Consider the following 24501-nt stretch of genomic DNA (forward strand, 5'->3'; position numbering starts at 1 on the left):
TAAGAGAGAAAAGAAACAGAAATGACACCAAGGATTTAGGCTTTAACACTTGGAAGAATGGATTTGTCATTTACTGAGATGAGAAGAATGACAGAGGAGCAGGTTTGGGAGAGAAATCAAGGATTCTGATCTGGACATGTTTAGTGTGATATATGATTAGACTTCCAAGCAGAGTAGGCAGGTGGACCTGTGAGTCTGAAATCCAGGGGAAGACTTGTGCTGGAGTGAACAGCGAAGGAGTGGTATTTACAGTCATGAATTGGGATGCAATTACTTTGAGCTAGCAAGAGAAGAGATTCTTGCCCTGGCTGGTTTGGCTCAGTGGATAGAGCATCAGCTTGGGGACTGAAGGGTCCCAGGTTCGATTCTGGCTGGGGGCACATGCCCAGGTTGCGGGCTTGATCCCCAGTTGGAGGCATGCAGGAGGCAGCCAATTGGTGAGCCTCTCTCATCATTGATGTTTCTATCTCTCTCTCCCTTCCTCTCTGAAATCAATAAAAATATATTTTTAAAAAAAGAGAGAAGAGATTCTTACTTCAACATTTAGAGGTAAAAAAGATAAGGAGAAACCTTAAAGGAGAATAAAAAGGAGCTGCCAATGAAATAGGAGGGAAATCAAGAGACTATGTCCAGGAGGCCAAGAGAACATTCTTCAAAAAGGGAGTGAAGCCTTAGCTGGTTTGGATAGAGTGTTGGCCTGCAGACTGAAGGGTCCCAGATTAGATTCTGGTCAAGGGCATATGCCTAGCCGAAACCGGTTTGGCTCAGTGGATAGAGCGTCAGTCTGCGGACTGAGGGGTCCCAGGTTTGATTCCGGTCAAGGGCAAGTACATTGGTTGCGGGCGCATCCCTGGTGGGGGCTGTGCAGGAGGCAGCTGGTCGATGTTTCTCTCTCATTGATGTTTCTAGCTCTCTGTCCCTCTCCCGTCCTCTCTGTAAAAAATCAATAAAATATATATAAAAAAAAAAAAAAAGGGCACATGCCTGGATAGTGGGCTCCATCCCCCGTAGGGGGCATACAGGAGGCAGCTGATCGATGATTATCTCTCATCATTGATGTTTCTATCTCTCTCTCCCTTTCCCTTCCTCTCTGAAATTAATAAAACATATATTAAAAAGAAAAAAGGGAGTGAACAACTGTGTCCAGTGTGGCTGACACACTCCTTGAGTGCAACTATGAAGCCTCCTGATAATATTAATCATTTGATATTTGTTGAAACTTGCTCTGTGCTTGAGTATCTAATTCATGTTTACTAATGTTGCCTGCATCAAAGGTGTGCAGTATTCTGTTCAAATCTTTTATATCTCTCCTTATTTTTTTGGTTTGTTTTATCTATTCATTACTGAATATAGCATGCTAAAATTACACACTAGTGGGTGATTTTTGTATTTCTTTTTGTAGTTTTGTCAATATTTTTTTCTTTATATGTTTTGAGGCTAAGTTGTTAGGGGTGTTCAAATTTGGAAATGTTACAATATTATATCTGTACTAGAGGCCCGGTGCACGAAATGCATGCACGGGGATGGGGGAGTGGGGGGAGAGGTCCCTTAGCCCAGTCTGTACCCTCTCGCAATCTGGAACCTCTTGGGGGATGTCCCTGTGGGATCGGGCCTAAACCAGCAGTTGGTCATCCCTCTTGCAATCCGGGACCACTGGCTCCTAACCGCTTGCCTGCCTGCCTGCCTGATTTCCCCTAACCACTCTGCATGCCTGCCTCATAGCCCGTAACCACTCGCCTGCCTGCCTGATCACCCCTAACTACTCGCCTGCCTGCCTGATTGCCCCTAACCACCTCTGCCTTGGCCCTGCCACCGCGGCTTTGTCCAGAAGGTCGTCTGGAAGGACGTCCAGAAGGTTGTTCAGTTGTCTGGTCTAATTAGCATATTACGCTTTTATTATTATAAAGTGAATCTATTTTGAGAAATGCTTTTTTTGTTCATAAAAATATAATTTGTATAACAATAATGTAGATATACTTTCTTTTTTATTTTTATTTATTTATTTATTTGTTGTTTACAGTATTACATATAGTATTACACATGTCTCCTTTTTCCCCTATTGATCTCCCCCTAGCCAATTCACTCCCCGGTACATGCCCTCACCCCCCTAGTGTCAGTGTCCATTGGTTGTGCTTATATCTAACTTTCTTTTGATAACTGCCAGATATATATCCCATCCTTTTTCTTTCACTCATTCTGCATTCTGATGTTTTTTATGTGTTTCTTTTGAATGATAAATAACCCTTTGTTTCTTTAAAAAAATAAAATAAATCCAGCCTGTTCCAGCCCTCTCAGTCTGGGCACTAGACAGGAGAGTCAAGAAGCCATCCCTAAATATCCAGCCCCGTTAAGCATACATGTGACTCCAACTTCAGTATTGAGGTTATCACATGCAAGACCCCAAGCAAGAACCACCAAGTTAAGTAGAATAAACCCACAGAACTGTAAGAAATAATAATAAATTGTCTTTCTAAGCAATTAAGAATTGAAATGAGTTTTTACACATCAATAGGTAAAAGGAGAGAAAATGTTTTAGTATCAGAATGAATAGGAGAGTGGACATTTTTTTAAAAAGCTAATGGTTTGACTATATATAAGGTATTAAATTTTTGTATGTTAAACTAAAAAAATTATATAGGAGGATAGAGGCAAACATTGCTTCAGGTGTCCTGAGAAACCAAGGGCTCTGCTCTAGCCCCATAAAACTAGACATTACACACTCTTTGGGGCATTGGTAGGCTCACAAGTGGCTGGTGAGGTCTCCAGGGGGTCTCTCTTCTTCCTTATCCTCTAAACAAACTACAAACCAGAGTTGAGCTTAATGGGTCTGGGATTGAGGGATGAAGCAGCCAAAGGCTGGAGCAGGAATACCCCGGCCAGAGAAACAGAGCTGGAATTATTAGGGCAGAAATAGAATATTGGGGACTAACTATAAGAAATATTAAACATGCCCTAACCGGTTTGGCTCAGTGGATAGAGCGTTGGCCTGCGGACTAAAGGGTCCCAGGTTCGATTCCGGTCAAGGGCATGTAACTTGGTTGCAGGCACATCCCCAGTGGGGGGCGTGCAGGAGGCAGCTGACCGATGTTTCTTGCTCATTGATGTTTCTAACTCTCTGTCCCTCTCCCTTCCTCTCTGTAAAAAATCAATAAAAAATAATAAAAAAAGAAATATTAAACATGCTCTGTTAACCATGATTGTTGTTGTTTTTTTTTTGGGGGGGGGGGGCGGGGGGAGATTTTATTTATTTATTTATTTATTTATTTATTTATTTATTCATTTTTTAAATTAAGATATTATATGTGTACATATCTTACCATTGTAACCATGATTGTTTTGTTCTGATTAGAGAAATCACATTCTAACCTGGCTGGGAGTTATACACCCTGGGACATGGGAGCTAACATTGGAATGCAGTCCATGCTCCTTTCCTGAGAACTGCTTATCATTATCGAAAGATTTACAACCTCGTGGCTGAAACAATCTAGTCCTGGAGGCACCCACCCTTTGCAATCTCCAACCCCTATTGCCTGTAATCTGGTCTGGAGGTACCTGGAGGCACCTGCTCAGCCTGTATTGCCTGTAACCTGTAACCATTATACCATGCCTACTCTCTCATGACTGTAATTCTTACTTTCCCATGTAATCTTTGTCCCTCTACCCAATACAAGCAGCTGGCTTATGGGGAGGGAGAGAGCAGATTTTTGTGCTTTCCCACACTGCTGGCAGTATTGGAATAAATGCTCATATATGACTCAACCCTGTCTCTGCTTAATTGGCTCAAGTAATGATAGGCAGCCCTGTCCCCTTGGTTGTCCAGTTACAGAAGCAGTAGAGAGCCCTGAGCCATGCTGTCCCCAAAGCCCCCTTTTCTCTGACTTCTTAGTGAGCCAAAGCAGCCCAGCCTAGTCTCATTTCCCCACCTGGTCCCTCTCCTGTTGCTTCTTCTATCCTAGGCCCTCCCTTGTTTCACTGTCCCCAGCTTTAATAAGCATCCTCTAAAAATCACCTGGACTTGTGTTGTGAAATCTTTCCTGCACAAAGTCAGGAACATACTACTGGCCAGTCCTAGGAAGACCCCCTCAGGGTCAGGTCCCATTCAAGTAACACTGTCATATTCTGGACTCATATGGGCCAATGTCACCTCCCAATTTCTTAGAAGAGGGGCTAAGAGTGACTTCAAACTTAGGCTTCTTCAGAAAATTGTAAAGCTAGGAGCTGTGATGAATGCTTTTCTGAGATCAGCACAGAGATCCAAATGCTCTGTAGTTAAAGATGAGCTCAGGCCAAATTTCGTTCTGCTCATTCCAGAGCAGGGCTTGAGAGTCCTAATGGATGGAGAGGCTCCTCAAGGATCTCCAATTTGCTTAGCAGGGACCATATAGACCTTGTATTGAATCAATGGCTCTTCCCCTGAGAGCACACAGAATATCAAAACTGCAATCTGTCCTTCCTCCTTCTTTTCTCTGTCTAAATCCTGTCCCAGTTCTCCCAGAGCAGTTCTTTGGGAAACATTTACCCGTGACTTCCAAGGTCCTGGTGATGGCCCGTGGGGCTCCAGAAACATTATGTTTCTGAAGGTTTCTGGGGGTAAAGGGTGGAGGAGAGGAACCATCTAAACTAAGGGCCATGGCGCCTTTCCCTCCAGGCAGAGGACTCACAGGAAAGGGACTCCACCTTAAAGGATTGAGATCATGAATAACCTTTGAAAGTTCCTGTAAACATTTTGCATTTATTAAATTAAAATAATGACTATCCACATGATGTAAAGGCAATATAAGCTCACCAAGCACCTTCAAGAACCTTCCATGCAGCATCAATAAGAAATTTGTCAACTTATTTGGCTTCGGGACCAGATAATGTGCAAACCAAGAATTATAACTGTGTGTGCATGCCTGTGTGTATTGTTTTTCTTCATGCAAAAAAAATATTGTTAATGGTCTGACTAGGTTTGATAACTAAGTACTCACCAGTGGAATGTGAGAAATTCCCATGCCACTTCTTAAAAGGAAATCCCTCTCCTAGGACTTCCGCTCTTTCCCTCCTCTCGTACCTACCACCCAGGTTGGCCATGCAGACCAGGATGATGCCCTGGGGATGGAGGAGGAACAAAATGGGAAGGGACTGGATTTTTTAATGTGCAAGAGCAAAGTCACCTGCCAAGCTTGGGGCTGTTGATGAGAAAGAAATAAACTTTCATATATTAAAAGCTACTGTATTTGGGAGTCTATTTGTCACAGTAGCTAAAACATTACCTAAACAATTTACAGGGATACACACCAAATTCATCTCTTCATATATTTGGCCTGGCATAGTATCTAGGGCATACCAAGTACTCTGGAATAAATGCTCTTGTTAAATGAGTGATAGAATAAATGGTTACTTCTTATATTATGCAAAAATGCCTATGAGAAATGTTTGAGCATTGAGACCAATGCAGGCCTACCTGGAAAGGGAGAAAGAACTAGTCCTTGCCAAGAATTCGGACCAGGATGCAGGACTGATAGCATTCTAATGGCACCGGGGCATAGGATATGGTTTGATTTCAGTTAATTCATACAGTTGCCATAAGTGTGCTTGCAAGTGCTGGGAAGACCTGGCCAAGGGGGCCTTAGGAATGCCATCAGTAAACTACCAGGGTGATTAAACAGTAGGATGCTGCAAAGTGGCCCCTTGCTCTTTTCTCTAGCACATCCTCTTGGTCAAGGAGCATCCAGCATTACATTTGGGAATGTGGAGATGGCAGTTGTATTGCCCATCAGTATCATCTGTCATCGTCTTTGAGCTGCCAGTGTGACAGCTGGGGAAGAGCAGGATCAAGTTGACTGGCAGAATGTTTTACATCTAATGAGTTTGTGCACAATCATAGTATAATAAATGAGACTCTAGAGGAATTCGGTTGTTGCTGGCATTCCAAAGTGAAATATGGCCTTACCAGAAGCTCACAGAGCCATCTGTCATCAAATATTAGTCTTTGTGTCAATGGCTGGACTGGCCTGAGGAAATGGAAAACATCAGTGGAGGGAGGTATAAAATGTTAAGGGAGCTACCTTAAGGAGCCAGAGATTTCCAGATGATTTGAGGTAAACATATAGAACCACTACCAAAGGCAGTTAGACTTGAAATCTAGGCTGCTGAATACTAGTAAGTCTTTCAATTGGATGAGTTCTGATTCTCTCACTTGGGGCAAGTTCTTGTGTAACATAATCCTTATCTATTTGGATCTGGGCCTAGAATCATTGCCATCTTCTTTAATGTAATTTTGCCAGTTTGATACATCAAAATCTGATGGTCACCAAAGCACTCTGCTGCTGTCACAACTGCTAGTGACAGGAATACTGAAAAGTAGATGAAAGCTTGAGAATTAGATGAAAGCTGTTAGTATGTGTAGTTGTTTGGGCTCCTCATTTTTTTTTTTTTTTTTTTGTTAAGGAAAAGGATGAGGGAACTCACAAGCTGTCACAAATAGAGAACTGGGCCTTAACAATCTCATCAGTCAGTAACACAATGGAATGCCGAAAGTATGAAACCACATGGTAATGAGGAAAGTCTGGGAGGACACAGTGGCCTGTTGACCATTTAAAAAGGAAGTGCAATTAGAAAAGCAATTCAATGAGACGAGAAGTTCAAGGATAGCCAAGTCCTAGTGGCAGCAAATGCAGGCTATTTTATGGCTCTGATCTGTGAGAAGTTTTCAGCTCAGATTGGCCCTGATGGTGTTTATGCCTGGAGAATGTCCTCTTCCACTGTTGATGGGAGACCCTGCATAGGCTTCTTTTCGGAGTTAAGGGACAGTTAAGTGAGGTCAACTTTGGTGTTGCAAACTCAAAGAATTCACCTCTAGATATGATTTCCGTTTAGAATAACCCCCAGCATACTCCAGGACCAGTACTGGTAGATATTTACAATAGATAAGGTAGAATGATGCTCAACATCAGTTCTAGCCTCTGGTTGTATGCCTTGCTATGACCTTACCAGAAGCTCACAGAGCCATTGTCATCAGAACCTGAAAAGCTAAAAACTACATTTTCTAGATTCCCTTGAAGCCTCGTTGTGATTTAGGTAGGTCCTACCAATCAGATATACTTGTATGACATTTGGAGAGTGGCTGTGAATGGGGAGTTATTGTTCAGTGGGTACAGAGTTTCAGTTGTACAAGATGAAAAGAATTCTGGGGATGGTGATAGTTAAACAACAGTGTAAATGTACTTAATGCCACTGAATGGTACACTTAAAAATGGCTAAGATAGTAAATTTTATGTGTATTTTACTATAATTTTTAAAAATTTAAAAAATCATCCCACTGTTGTACACATATAAAAAGGAAAATATGGGCCAATTAAATAAGTTAATTTCCAGTTTGGTTCTGGGAGGAGCTGCAAGCAAGATTCACCTATTCCACTGCCATCTTGAGCTGATCCTAAATGAATTTCTTGATAGTTCCCTTCCACTTCATCATTTGCCTCCAAATGTCTTTTTGCTTTCTTGGTGGTGTCCTTTATATTAAAAAAAATTTTTAATTTTGATAAAGTCCAATTTATCTAGTTTTCTCTATTTTATTGCTTTTGGTGTCATATCTAAGAAACCACTATCTAAAGCAAGGTCACAAAGATTTACATCTATGCTTTCTTCTGAGAGTTTTATACTCTTACATTTAGGTCCTTGATCCATTTGGAGTTAATTTTTGTATACAGTGCGAGGCAGGAACCCAACTTCATTCTCTTGCATAAAACTATCTAGTTGTCCCAGCATCATTTGTTGAAAAGATCATACTTTCCCTATGATGGTCTTGGTATCCTTATCAAAAATTAAATGAACATAGCGCGGCTGGTGTGGCTTAGTGGTTGAGCATTGTCGACCTACGAACCAGGAGGTCATGGTTCAATTCCCAGTTGGGGCACATACCTGGGTTGCAGGCTCAATCCCTGGTGGGGAGTGTGTGTGTGTGTGTGTGTGTGTGTGTGTGTGAAATCAATGATTCCCCCTCATTATTGCTGTTTCTCTTTCTCCCTCTCCTTTCCTCTCTGAAATCAATAAAAATATATTTTTTAAAAATTAAATTATCATAAATGTGAGGGTTTATCTCTGCATTATCAATTCTAGATTACATATAAATCAATATTTCATTGATCTATATGTCTGTTTTAGTACCACACTGTCTTAATTACTGCAAGTTTTTAGTAGGTTTCAAAATTGGGAAGTGTGAGTACTTCAACTTTGTTTTTCTTTTTCAAAACTGTTTTGGCAAATCTGGGTCTCTTAAAATTTCCATATGGATTTTAGGATCAGTTTGTCAATTTATACAGAGAAAACAATTTGAATTTTTATGGGTACTGAATTCATCACTTTGCTTCTTGATAACACTGAAAAATGAATATGCTACTTCATAATCCTATATAATAAAGAGGTAATATGCAAATTGACCATCACACCCTCACAAAAGATGGCTGCCCCTATGTGGTCACAAGATGGCTGCCACAAGATGGCCGGCAGGGGAGGACAGTTAGGGGTGACCAGGCCAGCAGGAGAGAGCAGTTGGGGGCAACCAGGCCTGCAGGGGAGGGCAGTTGGGGGGACCAGGCCTGCAGGGGAGGGAAGTTGGGGGCGACCAGACCTGCAAGGGAGAGCAGTTAGGGGTGACCAGGCCGGCAGGAGAGGGCAGTTGGGGGCAATTGGGCCAGCAGGGGAGCAGTTAGGTGTCGAACAGACTGGCAGGGGAGTGGTTAGGAGTGATCAGGCTGGCAGGCAGGTGAGCAGTTGGGAGCCAGCAGTCCCAGATTGTGAGAGGGATTCCAGATTGGAGAGGGTGCAGGCTGGGCTGAGGGACACCGCCCCCCCCCCCAATTTTGTGCACTGGGCCTCTAGTCCTATATAATAAAAGGCTAATATGCAAACCGACTGAACAGCAGAATGACCGGTCGCTATGATGTACACTGACCACCAGGGGGCAGACGCTCAATGCAGGAGCTGCCCCCTGGTGGTCAGTACACTTCCACAGGTGGAGCACTGCTCAGCCAGAAGCCAGGCTCGCAGCTGGCGAGCACAGCAGCAGTGGCGGGAGCCTCTCCTGCCTTCGCGGTAGTGCTAAGGATGTCTGACTGATGGTGGGGAGTGGGCCTAAGCTGTCAGTTGGACATCCCCCAAGAGCTCCTGGACTGTGAGAGGGCTCAGGCCAGGCTGAGGGGACCCCCCACCCCGAGTGCACGAATCTCGTGCACCAGATCTCTAGTCTATATATATAAAAGGCTAATATGCAAAGTGTCCCCTCAGGAGTTCAACCAGGAGACTGGGAGTTCGATCACTTGCTATGACTTGTGCTGACCACCAGGGGGCGGCACAGAATGAAGGAAGGCCCCAGCTGGCAGCCGGAAGGCCCCTGATCAGCCCGGATTGCCAGCCAGGCCTAGGGACCCTACCCGTGCATGAATTTCATGCACCAGGCCTCTAGTTATGTCAAAATTTCAGTGGGATGGCAATGTGGTCCCAAGTTTTCATATTAAACAATTAGAAAACTTAAAAGGACTCATTTGTTTTGGAAATCACATATGAAGACAGGGTTTCAATTTGTTTAAATACTTTATTTCAAGAACAGTTACAGTTTATTAGTCATAAAAATCACCAAAATCATCTGTGGATGTGCTATGGTTTCTAGGACGTAAAGCAGCTTCAATTTCTGAGTTAGTGTCATCAGACTCACCCCAGAAGGCTGGAAGAGAAAAGAAGACAGCTATTTAACATCTTGGTACCTTGATTATCCCAGTTTAATTAGCTGGACTGGTTAATTGGAGCACTGGTCTGCAAAAGGCCTACTAGGGACTTCATGTGATGTACCTGACCAGATACACCTGGAATGCATATCTATACTGCACAAATTTACATATTTTACAGTGTGTTCTATGTATTGTTATGGAAAACACTTTACAGAATACTTTCTTTGCCCTTCTGTTGTGTCCAACTCTTTACTGTAGGATTGGGATTTTAAATCAGGATTAACACAGAAGCAGGATTACTTGGGTGTTTTATTAGGTCTGATACCATCTCACTGAGCTGCCTCTCCACCTTGATCTCCCTCTGTTCTTCACAAGAGCAGAGAGGAGAAGGGAAGATGTGGTTTACACTGGCACAAAGGTCTGGGTACACATGGTTTATTTTGGAGGTAATCTTGAGAATGATGGGGGTTAGGAGAACTGGGAGAGTGACACAGGGAAGAGAGAAAGCCACAGGGGCCGTTGATGAGAAAGGCTGGTGGCGGTGGTCCTGCAGGGGACCCTCTGAGAGACTGCAGAACTCTCCTCAAATTGCCCCAAAGAAGAATAAGGAAGTGAGATAATTTGTCCACCAACTCCCATGTCTCATTGTGTGAGGGTTGTTCTCAACCAGGGCATCAACTCCCTGGCACTTTGGGCTGCCCTGTGAGAAAGGAGCTTTATCTGCTCCTGTGGTCAGACAAAGCCCTCAGGTGGAGATACACAGCTGCCTGACATAGAAGGCCAAGGGCATGCCAGTGAACTGTTGAGGTGACCCCCACAGTGATCAGACAGGATGTGGTGGGGCATATTGTCTGCTACACTGACAATCTCCATGACTACCAATATCTACATGGCATGACCTGTCAGCTCTGTGATGCCTTCTTATGTATGACTCCAATTAATCCTTCTACCAACCTGGTAAGGTAAGTATTAAGATCTTTGTTTTACTGATCAAATTGAGGCTGCAAGAGGTTAAGTAACTGGCCAAATCATCAGCAGTGGGTGGTCAAGCCAGGAGTCCCACCCAGGTCGTCTGACTCAAATCCATGTTCTCAATTACAACCCACTAGAAATGGGTTTAAGGAGACAGGAATAGATAGAGACCAAGCTCAACTGGGAATATCCCAGAATGCTATGTGAAAGGAAGGTTAGACTCTCCTTGTAAGCAGGGTGTTAAAGGTTGAACAAGAGCTTGGTAGGCTGAGGAAAAGAAAAAGGAACGTTATAGAGAAGGAGTAACATGAGCAAAGGCACACAGCATAAGGTTGTGATTAGACTTAAAGAGGATAAGACTCTTGGAAGAGCTGAGCTGGAGAGTAGGGATGGGGACAGACCAAAAAGGGAGAAAGTGTGGACTTTATCCTGTAGATGGTGAGAAGGCATTGGCAATTCTTAATCAGGAAGGTAAGAAGGTTAAATGAGGTTGTAGATGCTGGTGGGCAGGTGCAGGACAGTCAGGAGTTGAGAAGAGGTAGGATGTTAAAAAACCAGTTTGAGTCTCCTGCAAGAGCCCTTCACGTCTTGAGAAGTGGGTACTTGCAGGGCATTGGCAGTGAGGATGGGGACAGAGGCAAAAAACATTTCACAGGTAGAATATACCAGTGCTGGTAATCAATTATATGTTGAGGTCAGGACTCCCTGCATATTCATACTTGCAAATTAAAATGCTATGCTTCTGACCTATGGCACCCATGTGTTCTAAGGTCACAGCTCTGTCACTGAAGCCCTCTAACCCCCTCACAGACAACATCACCCCAGGGAGAATTGCAAGGACTGCCCTTGTGATCACAGGTGTGCTTCATAGCCCTTACACCAGAAAACAAATTCATGTCACAAACAGTCCTTTTGGTCAGAACAGAGAATGGCAATCTGGCCTCCAGTTATTTACCTTACCTTTAGACTTCAAGTTGGTAGTTAGTTTCTTTTTGTTTTCATGACTGTAAAATAAAGAAATAACCTGAGTTCTAAAGAAAAAGATAACCACACTAATATTTTTACAAAAAGCACCTTAGGGAAGAAGCACGCTATTCACTGAAAGGCCAGAAAATTTACATTTACTCCCCAACTTTTAAAAGCAAAAAGAAAATGTCAGGCCTGCTGTGGCCAGAGGTGTTTGCTGATGCTTTGGTGGGAGGGTCCCTATTACAACAGCCTCGCTGCTGCCCCTGAGTGTTGGCTCTGCAGTAGTTGAGTCGGACTCCGCTCGGCAGCCCGTGTGCCATGGGGCACTGCACACTGTGTTGTTTCTGGAGAATGAATGCAAGGCAGTGAGACAGAGGACCGATTTCCCCTCAACAGTCTCTGGAAAAAACCAATGTGTAAAGCGTTAGCACTTGTAGACAAACTAAAAGAGAAATACCTGAAGTAGGGAGTTCAAGATGTTAGGATACAAGAAGTTGATGAGGAAGTTAAAATACTTATCTTCATCAAGCCAATACTTAAACGTTTTAACAAAGGAGTTAAAAATAAACTCTCACTTTCCTTAGTTAAACATATTAACATGTGGCAGAAAAAAATACAAGTATCCTAGAAATCCATGTTTAAGTCTCTGTGTATCACGTGCATAAAAATGCAAGTGTCTAATGCATCCAGCTTGTCTGCTAGAGTCAATCAAACAAGAAACTGGCTCTATGGGATATGATGCCCACATCAGTGCTCCTTTTCAAGAGCTTTTGCAGTTTTAATGAATTTAAAAGTCCCCTGTGGGAACATCATTCAATTTTAAAATTATACTTAAATTCTCTAATGTTCAGCCCCACAACCACATCAAAATTACAACTAAACTACAGAACAACCATAATTGAGAACCACCTAAACCCGTGGTCGGCAAACTGCGGCTCGCGAGCCACATGCGGCTCTTTGGGCCCTTGAGTGTGGCTCTTCCACAAAATACCACGGCCTGGGCGAGTCTATTTTGAAGAAGTGGCGTTAGAAGAAGTTTAAGTTTAAAAAATTTGGCTCTCAAAAGAAATTTCAGACGTTGTACTGTTGATATTTGGCTCTGTTGACTAACGAGTTTGCCGACCACTGCCCTAAAATATAGCTGAATGGAAGTCCTCAACTAGAGATTTAAAGAAGCAGCCACACTGAGACAGATAGGAGGGGCAGAAACATGGAACAGGCTGGTCCCACTCCCATGTATGGCGGTTTAAAATCAGGAGGGATATTTCAGCTGTGGAAGTCTTCCCTGAGGCACTAGGAGTCCCAGCCCTACACCAGGCCTCCCAGCCCAGGGTTCCAGAGCCAGGAAGAGAAGTCCCCATTACTTCTGGCTGTAAAAACCAATGGGGAGTGTGGCTGAGGGAGATAGAGGCTGCTAGAGTCCAAGGCAGTTCCTCTTAAAGGGCCCCTGCCTGGACTTACTCAGACTCACTCTTTCTGAGGCTCTGAATTGTCTGGTATCAAGGCAAGAGCTGGGGGGCAGCTTTCTGCCAGAAGTGTTGACAGAGGCCATTGTTCCTTTTCTAAGCCCCCCTCCCTCCCGCCCCCCTAAACCCCCACAGAGCTGGCAGATGGGCACAATATCTGAGTCTCCATCAACTTGGCTCACAGTGTTTGCCCATTTTGGAGATTCCCTGAGATCCTGCTCCACCAACTTGCTGGCTCTCCCAAGCCATTTCCAATAGTTTCTCCATACAAATGGCCTCTCTTGCCTCATGCTTTGGACTTTCCTAAAATCTCTCAAATAAGCAGCATTTGGCCTCTGAATACCCCATATCTCTTGCTAAGTGGCCCCAGACCCGGCACTAAGTGGCAGTTAGCCTTGGTTTGCAGCTTGGCCTCTCCAAGGCAACTCTAAGCCCAACTCAAGTAGCAGCCATCTGCAGATCGCTTGGTACCTTGTGCCTGGTAGTGTGAGGCAGGGTACAAGTGGTGGCTGACCTTACAACTCCTGGGAGGTCCCAAAGCCAGTGCACCTGGTGGACAGCTTCAGACCATGCTGGATAACAACCCTAACATCTCCACAAGCTACATACTCCAAGGGGTGGACTCGGTGAACACCATAGCCCCACTGAAGCTGTAGTTGCAGCTGGTTCTCAGTTCTTACAGCCGATTGGCCTTGGGTCAATCCTTTTTAATGACACCAACAGCAATTAAGGCTCAACAACAACAGGACAGTGCACACAGCCCACACAGGAGTACACCTGGAATGCCCAACTGGGGAAGGAGTGCCACTTGGCCCTACAAGACACCTATACACAAGGCCATTCTACCAAATCTGGGAGACATAGAAGCTCTATCTAATACATAGATCCAAACACAGGGAAGTAGACAAAATGTGGAGATTAAAAGAACATACCACAAAACAGGTCTCAAATGAAAGAAAAGAAAAGCTTCTTCAGTAAAAGAACTAAATGTGCCCTGGCCGGTTTGGTTCAGTGGACTGGAGGGTCTCAGGTCAAGGGCACATGCCCAAGTTGTGGGCTCGATCCCCAGTAGGGGGCATGCAGAAGGCAGCTGATCAATAATTCTCTCTCATCATTGATGTTTCTATCTCTCTCTCCCTCTTCCTTACTCTCTGAAATAAAAAATATATTTTAAAAAAAGAACTAAATGAAATGGAAGCAAGCAAACTACCAGATACAGAGTTCAAAATAATGGTTATAAGGATGCTCAAGGTACTTAGTGAGAATTTCAACAGCATGAAAAAGGACATAAAAGATATAAAAAATAATCAGTCAGAAATGAAGGATACACTAATTAAAATGAAGAATAATTTATAGGGAATCAACAGTAGATTAGATGAAGCTGAAAATCAAATCAGCAATTTAGAATACAGGGAAGCATAAAACATCTGAACAGCAAAAAGAAAAAAGAATGAAAACATATGAAGATAGTGTAAGGAGCTTTTGGGAAAACTTTAAGCATACCAACATTTGCATTATGGGGTGCTAGAAGGAGAAGAGAGAGTGCAAGAAATTAAAAATCTATGTAAAAAAACAATTATGGAAAACATCCCAAACCTTTTGAAGTAAATAGACATACAAGTCCAGGAAGCACAGAAGAGTCCCCAACAAGTTAAGCCCAAAGAGTCCCATACCAAGACACATCATAATTAAAATGCTAAAGGCTAAAGACAAAGAGAAAATCTTAAAAGTAGCAAGAGAAAAGCAGTTAGTTACCTTAAAGAGAGCTCCCATAAGACTTCCAGCTGATTTCTCAACAGAAACTTTGCAGGAAAGTAGGGAGTGTCAAGAAATATTCACGGTGATGAAAAGCAAGGATCTACAACCAAGATTACTCTACCCAGCAAAGCTATCATTTAGGATTGAAGGACATACAAAGAGCTTTCCAGACAAAAAGCTAAATGGAGTTCATCACCACAAAACCAGTAAGACATGAAATGTCAAAGAATCTTCTTTAAGAAAAAGAAAAAGATAAAAATATGAATAATAAAATGGCAATAAATGCATATTATCAACAATTGAATCTGAAAAACAAAATAAACAAGCAAGCAGACATAAATAGACTCATCGATACATAGAACATTTTTCTGTTGTTTTTAGAAAGAGTGGAAGGGAAAGATGGAGGGAGAGGGAGAGGGAAAAAGAAGGAGAGAGGAAGGGAGGGAGAGAGGAAGAGATAGAGAGAGAGATAGATGTGAGAAAGACATATTGATTGGTTGTCTTTGGCATGAGGTCTGACCAGGGCCTGGAATGAACCTGCAACCCAGGTACGTGCCCTTGACCGGAAACAAACCCGAGACTCTTCAGTGTGCAGCCTGATGCTCTCCTATTGGACCACACTGGCCAGGGCAATACAAAAAACATTTTAACAGTTGCATATGGGAGGGGGGTTGGGGGATGAGTGAAAGTTGGAGGAATTAAGAAGTACAAATTGGTTGTTACAGAATAGTCATGGGGATGTAAAATACAGCAGAGGCAATATAGTCAATATTATAATAACTATATACGGTCTCTGATTGGTACAAGATTTATCAGGATGATCACTTAGTAAGTTATATAATGTCTAATCACCTAATCATTGAGGTGTACATCTGAAAACTAACATAAAATTGTACGTCAACTGTTAATTGAAAAATGAAAAACTAAAAAAACAAAAACCAATAAATACTTGAAGGTTCATACCTTAAAGAACAAAAGTTCTACCAAGTAAATTTGAAGATCTAATTGGCTTTATTGAACAAGCCATGAATTGGGCAGCAACCCATCTAGCAATCAGAAAGGAGCCCCAAGAAGCTATACAATGTGGAAGGCTTTTATAGACAGACACTGGGTGGCACAAGAAAGGAAAGGATTGTTTCAGGCAATGTTACTTCCTCTTGGGGGAAGATGGGGGTGTTATCAGGCAGACTGCCTCAGTTTCCTTTGGGACAGATTATCTCATTGATATTAATGAGAAAATTCCAGACTGACTGATTAATATTACATTCCTATAGAAGGTTGAAACTACAATTACATCAGGTATTTAGTCTAGGTTTGGTGTAATGGGATTTATCACAAGTGACACCATTTTGAGCCTGTTTTCTCTTTTAAAATACTGAATGGTCAAAAGAGATATTAAACAAGAAACTGTCACTTGTGTATTGCTTGCCATTTTGACTTATATTCTTGTGTTTTTACCAAAGTACTCACTTGCATTTAGATTTACAAACTATTTCACTAAAACAGATTCCATCCTTTTAGATGGGAATACTGCTGAGAAAAGACACAGATCCCAACATGTACCATCACTCCTCCCAGCCAGGACTCTGGTCCTCTTGATGCAGGAACCCCTGGAACTCATCTTCTCCTTCCCTTTGGGTCAAATCTGGTTAACCCATGGCTTAAAAACCTGCCTTTTGCCATAGTTGTCACAATTTACATTTTTATTTCTTCAGCAAAACAAGTTCCATGAAGATATCATCTTCTAGACAGTTTATATCAATGCTCCTTAAAAAAATTTTTTTTAATTGATTTCAGTGAGGAAGGGAAAAGGAGAGAGAGAAACATCAATGATGAGAGAGAATCACTGATCAGCTGTCTCCTGCACACACCCCACGGGGATCGAGCCTGCAACTTAGGCATGTGCCCTTGAGCGGAATCAAACCTGGGACCCTTCAGTCCGCAGGCTGACGTTCTATCCACTGAACCAAACTGGCCAGGGCTCAATTTTCCTTTTAAACTTGGTGCCTTTTTATTTGCTATGACCAACTAGTGGCTTGTGGCCATTTCTCCATGAAGAGAGGATGGCCCCATGACATTCTGAAAGAGGCCAGTGCTAACTGACAATCATGGAGACTGTCAATGAGGTGGGCACCAACAACTAACACTAAAAAATCCCACACACATGCACACGTTAAACGCAACTGTGGTTGTGTCCAATGTTTACCCACATCCCACTGCATGAGGACACTGGGCTAGGTGCTAGAGAAGAGAGGTGGATTATAAAAACAGTGGTAGGGCGCAAAGAGAGGCTAATTTATTATTTGTGGCCCAATAAAAACCACAGGGAGGGTGATGGGGTGGCTGCAGGATCCTTGAGGAAGTAAGGAGACTTGGACAGGCTGGGACTAAGGAGCGAATGCCGTGGGATGTGGCAGCCAGGATCCCTTGACGTGAGCAAGGGCACAGGGGCAGGCGGGCACAGGCCAGGTCCCCATATCCTGCTACACTGGTCTGAGCTCCAGGAACATGCCCAAGACTCACTTGCTAGCTCTATTTGGCTGCCTCCAAAGATCCTCATGGTGAACACACCCATCCAATGACTAAACTCACAATCCTCCCAGCATGGTCCCCTCCCCACCAAACCAGGTTCCTCCTCCTGTCTCAGCCAATGGTACCCCAACCCTCTAGTCCCTCCCAAGCCCCTCTCCACTCCTCTGCTCTCTCATAGTCAATTATCCCCTAGCTGGGGTAGGCAACATTCAGCCCATGGGCCATAAATCATTTGTCTGGTCCTGTCAAGGCATTAGGGGTGAGTTAATTAAATGTTTGACCATATGTAGCAGGCTAATTTTTAAGTTGATAATTTTATATGGCCCTTGAATGATGTTAAAAATATCCAAATGGCCCTTGGCAGAAAAAAGGTTCCCCATCCCTGCCTAGGTCCTGCCAAGTTACTTCCTATTACTTTCCAAAATTCTCACTCTTTCCCTACGCATTGCCACCCTCTGGTCAATAAATCCAGCATCTCTTGCCTGGATCTTTTTTCTTTTTTTGAATCCTTACCTGAGGATATTTTTTTGTTACTGAATCTAGAGATTGATTCTGAAAAGCAGAAGGCAAAAAATAATCCAGAAAAAAAATCCCAATGAGTATGCCAGCAAATCTATAAATACTAATTTTAAGTTTCAGAGGCAGACCAAAGTCTGAGACAGTCTAATTCAACAAAGTCTGAGCGCCCCCTGATGGTTAACCAGGAACCCTGCAGCAGACGCCGCTTTTTAGCTGCCTGGGGTCAACTTAACTAATTCCTTCCATTTAGCTAATCAAGCCATTGTTCTTTTGTGCTCTGTGTAGAAAAAAGAGAAGTATACTTTTTTATGAAAAGCATGTGGATTATTTAGGAAGCTGCTAATTCAGTAGAATTTAAGGAGAATGCAGATTTGCTAAGCCAGAGATGCAGATGGGGGCTTTTATATGAGAACCTAAAGCACATCCAGGAAACACTCATTTTTATTTTTTTGTGATCTTCTTATCGCCCCAGGAGGAAATGGCATAATGACCAGGCAAGAAGAGAGACACCACGGTCCCCAGAGCATCAGCCGCAGCCTGGCGCCCTCCCCTGGCCACTCCCGTGGCTGCAGGGCTGGTACAGAATGCCACCCAAGGAGGCTCTACCAGGGTGCCTGCGATGGTTGGGTGACCTCTGCTACCTTTCCCCCCAGCAATTAAGTTGTAAGCACACATCCTTTTCTTTTGGTAAAACGTTATCTCGATCCAACCAGTAAACTGAAGTTACGCGACAGGCTGTTAAAATATACTCTCCATTGAATAAATGGATCTGGGAGAGTGAAATCGGCTTCCTGGGGAAGGTAAAGCAAGACAATGTTTGCAGAGGAGAGGAAGCTCTGGCATGCACCCCGAACAAAAGGGAACAAGTGGTCTTTACTCGGAGAACAGCTTCCTATTAGGACTCACTCCTTCGTACATTATGCCTTTCATCCCCACTCAACCACAAAATGATTTTGCCGAAGCAAATACAATAGTAGAAAAAGATTTACACTGAAAGAATCTTTAATAATAAACTGTTGCCGATCTGCCTGCTTGCCTGTGATTTATAATACAATAAACATCGGATTCTATTACGGCTCATGCACTGAAGCTGCTGTTCTGAAAAATGGAATATGAAAGCACCCGGACCCCACCACCGTCACAATGAAATGAGCATGTATAAATGTGCTAAGAGTATCTCTTTGCATCTTTTATAGCTTGTGTGTATTAATCTGTAACGCTTATTAAGAAAGCCATTGCTATGCAAAGCAGCACCCAATCCCTTTCTCTGGCTTTTCAACAGAGTGCACTGTTTAGCCAATAGGACGGACCCTCTGGCCCTCATTCTGCATTCATCGCAGGCAACATTTGCACAATGTATCTCTCAAAGGCGGCTGAAAAGAAGGCCTTAATACTCATGTAAACAACTGCAAACCAATTACTTAATGAATCAGGCCCACACATAATGAGGTGCAGACAAAGAGCTATAAATGTATTTTTGCGCCCAAGCCACTGCTTTAAAGTAAAATCCCTCAGCTGTAGTTTGGGCTTAACTAGCACATCATAATTATTGTCTCTAGGACATCAGAGGAAGCCATTTTTTTTTTTTAGGTCCAGCGGGGTCTTTTTTTTTTTTTTTTGAGGTTGCTCATCAGCTCACTGACAAAATAGAGCAAAGAAGAATTTTTAAAAGTGCTACAGCAGCACTGCACTGTTATGTTTATTCTCAAGTACTGGTTTCGAGACCACTTGTAAAAGCAATAAAGCACGAGGAGTGACTGTAGTAAGTGGGATCTTTAAATGTAAGCCTCTAAGAAATTTCAGTGAATTCAGGCACAAACAGCAAAATCAGAGCTCTCCAAAGCCCAGGGTGGCGTATTAACAACAACTAAGAACAAAACCAGAAACATCCAAACCCACTACTTGGCGCCCAGACCTTTTCCTCACTGGATTAGGACCAAGGCTTCCGTGCAGAATTTTTTTTCCTTAAAGGGGGTGATGTGATTACTTGTAATTTATTTAGGAAATTAATTTCATGCAGAAAAAACAGTAATAACAAAAGGTCCCTGACTCAAACTGAAAAAGAAAAAAGATTGCTTTCTATAATGAAGTAGAGGAGTAAGACATGAACTGATCAGGCTGAGAAAATGTTCTGCAGAATCCAACTGCTTTCTGAATGTCTTTAAAATTGCCTGAAGGATACAGATAAAGAAAAGTTTAAGAAGAATCAGGTTTTTAATGCCTCCAAAATATAATAAAAACTAACATTTCTAACCATCTTTAAAAACTAAATGCTTGTATTATTATGCCAAATTGTAACAGTAAGTGCTAAAAACTACCTGTAGAATTTGTCTTTTAAAATCCCTTTTAGAAGACCTAAAACTTGAATTTATAGTATAATCATAAAAATATAATACTTCAATACACTTCCTGACCCATAATTCATCTCACACTTCCTTCAAAAACATGGATGAAAATCCAGGTGTTAAAGGTTCAGATAACTAAATGAGTAATTCCTTAGAATTAAACTTATCAGGTTTCTAAAAGCAGAATTCAATTTCTTAATATCAATGTTTTAAAAATATATTCCAGGTCCTAAAAATATTGTAATGCTTTTCAAACTATAAATGAAAATAGATTTTTTCATTTTAAAAACACTATTATTTCTGGATCAAATCACTTTATCTTATGGGATACCAGAAATGTGAAGTTCCTGTTTTAAAATTTGGGCTAAGCAGTTAATCCAAATGTAATGCACTCATCCATAGGATTTTTAAAATGAGAAATGTTACTACAAAAGGGAACTTGTAGTAACTTCTAAATGATATTCATCCCAAAGCAAAAAGGAAGGTACTTCATCAGACGCTTGCTTCTATTCCCATCTATAAATTCTTGCTAACTGACTCATGCCACTGCACGATTAGCATTTTATGTTGATGACAAATCCAGCACACAACTCACTTATCATGGCTTGAAAAACTTAGAAGTGCTACCGTTAAAAAAATGTGAAGAAATAAATTTTGTTCTTTATGGAAAATAAGCAAGAAAAGATAGAAAAGGAAAGTATAATGTAGCCCAAATACTTAGTACAAAAGAGGAGTACAAAAACAAACAGCCAGCAATGCTGTATATACATCAGCTGTCTCAGAAAGAAGAAACAGGCCACTTTATTTCCTTTAAGGTCCGATGTTTTCTCTGCCCCTTTCCATTGTGTGGTCTCTAAGCAGCCCTACTGCGAGCAGCTGTAGACGCTAATTTGTGGTTCACTGAGGTGTCAATTGAGTCTTAAACCACGGAAACAACAGCTGCAAAACAATACTTGGCTCTGGTGCAAATATTTTCAAAGGTAGACTGAAGTTTCAACTGTTATTTTAGATAAACACCAGAACCAGAACCTTCCATCAAGTCACACAACAAAATAACATGTAGCTGAAGTTTGATTCATTGCGTAGTGACATTTCTCATCTTGTGGCCACCATTCAGAAAGGCTTTCATGACTTTACCTTGACAAAGGACTTCTTTCGCTAGATGAAAAACTAGCTTCCGATGTGATTTTGTTAGTTGTCGTTGTCTTCAGTGCACCACTGCCAACGTTCAAACCTGTGACAAGCACAAACAGGAGAGGGAGCATTAGCCTCCAGACAGCAACAGACACAACAAAGAAAGAAGGGGCCTCACAGTAACTTTGGTAAAATGTCAGCAGAGGAAGATGCTGTTCAAGCCACAGAAAGCAAGGGGGCTTTTGAGGCAAGAAATAACATTGTTGGTAGAATACTGAAAAGAAGTGGGGGTTTTTCCAGTGATACACAGAATCCACAAAAAGTGAACAATAATATCATTCAAAGAATACCATTTTAAATGATCAAGATGCACGGGTAAGCACATGGATCCCCACTATGGCATCAAGCTCTAGATAATTCACATTGTTATAACACACAGGCACCAACTTAATGGGTGCAAAGAACCAGGTCTCAGAAATAACTGACACTCCTGGGTACAGTTGCCCACACCACCCACCTTTTAAAGTGCCTCTGCCCAATCCTCTATTTTTCCATCTTGCAGAGGAGACTGAATCTCCACTGAGATCCATTAAGGCCACTCTTTAACCAGCCTGAAAAGGTTGATGGGGAAGATGCACAAGGCACCTTTTCCCCTGGAGTTGTGGAAACCCCATGATGCCCCCAATTTGTGGGGCAATTCCTGACCTGTGCCTCCTGGGAGTCAGCAGCCTTGGATGTGTTTGTTACAAGTCTGATTCTTAACTGGCAGTTTGCCCAAGATCACAGACAGAGAGTGCAAGGGCATCTCAGCAAAAGGCATTGGATGACTTTCTGCCCCGTAATCTGCTTGCCTGCATAGAACCTCCACAGCAGAGGGATTCTCTTGATAATGTGTCTATGAGCAGCCTGCGCAGGTCTGCAGGTGCTTAACAGGACCTGGTCATTTCGGATATGAAAACAAAGGCACCAGGTTTAAGGGGCTTTCTTTAGAGACAGGTCCAGAGACAAAAACCCAAGACATCTGGTGTAGAAAGTAATTAAAACATGCACTGCTTCTTCAATAGTTAGACTTGGGGGTGGCTCCCGAGTTCAGAGTGCACATCCCCACCACCACCTGGAACCGTGCTGTGAAGTTTAACACGGGTACCTGGCTTCCATTTCCCTCTCCCTCCGAGCCTACTTCCTGCTTCTTTTTGGAGCTCAGAGAAGCCCCCAGGGTCAGAGTGAGAATGAGAAGGAGAAAGTAATGCATGACCAAATGCAAAAGAAATCCCAGAGGCAGTATCTAACTGCAATGACTGCCAACACTACTAGAAGCACTTCGGAGATCCCAACGATGACAACTTAGAATGTTGCAAAGCACGCTGAAGCCGGTTTGGCTCAGTGGAAGAGCGTCGGCCTGTGGACTGAAGGGTCCCAGGTCAATTCCGGTCAAGGGCATGTGCCTTGGTTGCGGCACATCCCCGGTAGGGGTTGTGCAGAGGGCAGCTGGTCGATGTTTCTCTCTCATCGACGTTTCTGGCTCTCTATCCCTCTCCCTTCCTCCCTGTAAAAATCAATAAAATTATTTAAAAAAAAAAAAAAAGAATGTTGCAAAGCACATAGTGTAATTTTAAGTGTGGAGTGAGAAAACTGAATCTAGGGATACTTGACTACAAAACCCATATAGTATCACTTCACTTATGAATGAATGAACGAACAAAATATGTTTAATTATTAATACATTAATAATACTATAATTTTGATACACATCCAACAGACTACAACTTATATCATATTTACTCATCCTTTGAACCTGTCCAATTAACTATCTGAAGTACACTTACCAACAATAAATCTGTGGAGTCACCTATGCATGTCTGCTAACCAGCTATAACGCTCAGAAAGAGACGTTACTTTCTTGGGGCCTCGCTTGTAAAATGAGGGGGTTGGGTAAGTTCCCCTGGGTTCTAATTCTATGACTCAAATGTGAAGAAGGAGATGAAAAGCAAACATTTAAGGGCTCACAAGTGCTCTATCTCTCCAAAGTGACGAAGGTCTCTATTGCGGGCAGAGGCCCTGTTTTAATACCTCAACAAACTCCAATGTCTCATGTTCATGGAGTTCAAATCACCACCACCACCACCACCACCACCACCACCACCACCACTCGCCAGCCCTCCTGGGGGCTTTTCTCCAACAGGCACAGTGCTGGATATTTAAGCCTCAGTGGCTCACTGAATCCTCAAAACAACCAAAATAGATTTTGTAGCAACCGATTCTAACATTACAGTTAACTAGGAAATAGCTCTTCAAAGACAAGTCTGATGTACCATTAAGTATGTCTCTCAAAAAAAGTGTCTGTCTAGTGAACACATCTCTGAGACAGTTGGGAAATCTGAATATGGACAGGGTATCATGTGATATTAAGAAGTCATTTTTCGCCCCAGCCGGTTTGGCTCAGTGGATAGAGCATCAGTCTGTGGACCCAAAGGGTCCTGGATTCAATTCCGGTCAAGGGCACATATCTGGGTTGTGGGCCCGATCCCAGTAGGGGGCATGCAGGAGGCAGCCCATCTATGATTCTTCCTCATTATTGATGTTTCTATCTCTTTCTCGCTCTCCCTTCCTCTCTGAAATCAATAAAAATATTGTTAAAAAATCATTTTTCATTCTGATAGATAAAACTAATGGTATGGTGTCCTATGTAAAAGTAACATTAAAGTGTACTTCCTTCAGTATTAATTTATTTATTTTCACAGAGGGAACTGAGCTGACTTATACTAAAAAAAGGTGTAATAAAATAAACACCACTGAAAATTATAAAAATACAATAAAATATTAGAAAACAGAGAAAATTACACTTAAGCTTAAAACTAGTTTTTACTGGAATTTAGTCTTTTTATCTAAAGAACCCGCAAATACCTCAAAATTCTGGGTAGCCTAGGATGGTGCTCCCATTGATACTTAAGAAATTGGAAGATGTGGGAAGAAAAGGAATTGGATGTGTCTCCTGTGGTACTTAGTGACAAGTTGCTATCACGTGCATGCAGGCAGAATCCAAGGGTCTGTAAGCGCCATCACCTTGAGGGGCCAGAATGTATTCAGGAGGGAAGA

The 24501-nt window shown here is 42.4% G+C and overlaps 1 protein-coding gene across 1 annotated transcript in view; it reads right to left on the bottom strand.

Annotated features, from left to right (window-relative positions):
• Window positions 1–9557: 9557 nt before the first annotated feature.
• The window catches only part of KIZ (kizuna centrosomal protein), a 132220-nt gene continuing 117276 nt past the window's right edge, over window positions 9558–24501 (bottom strand). The window contains exons 12-14 of the mRNA XM_054724101.1: window positions 21409–21505; window positions 11643–11686; window positions 9558–9706 (exon numbers count right to left, since the gene is read on the bottom strand). Coding sequence (XP_054580076.1) covers window positions 9603–9706; window positions 11643–11686; window positions 21409–21505 — 245 coding nt within the window. The 3' untranslated portion in view covers window positions 9558–9602. The remainder of the gene's footprint in view (window positions 9707–11642; window positions 11687–21408; window positions 21506–24501) is intronic.

This window comes from Eptesicus fuscus, chromosome 12, assembly GCF_027574615.1.
Source record: "Eptesicus fuscus isolate TK198812 chromosome 12, DD_ASM_mEF_20220401, whole genome shotgun sequence".
Lineage (NCBI taxonomy): Eukaryota > Metazoa > Chordata > Mammalia > Chiroptera > Vespertilionidae > Eptesicus > Eptesicus fuscus.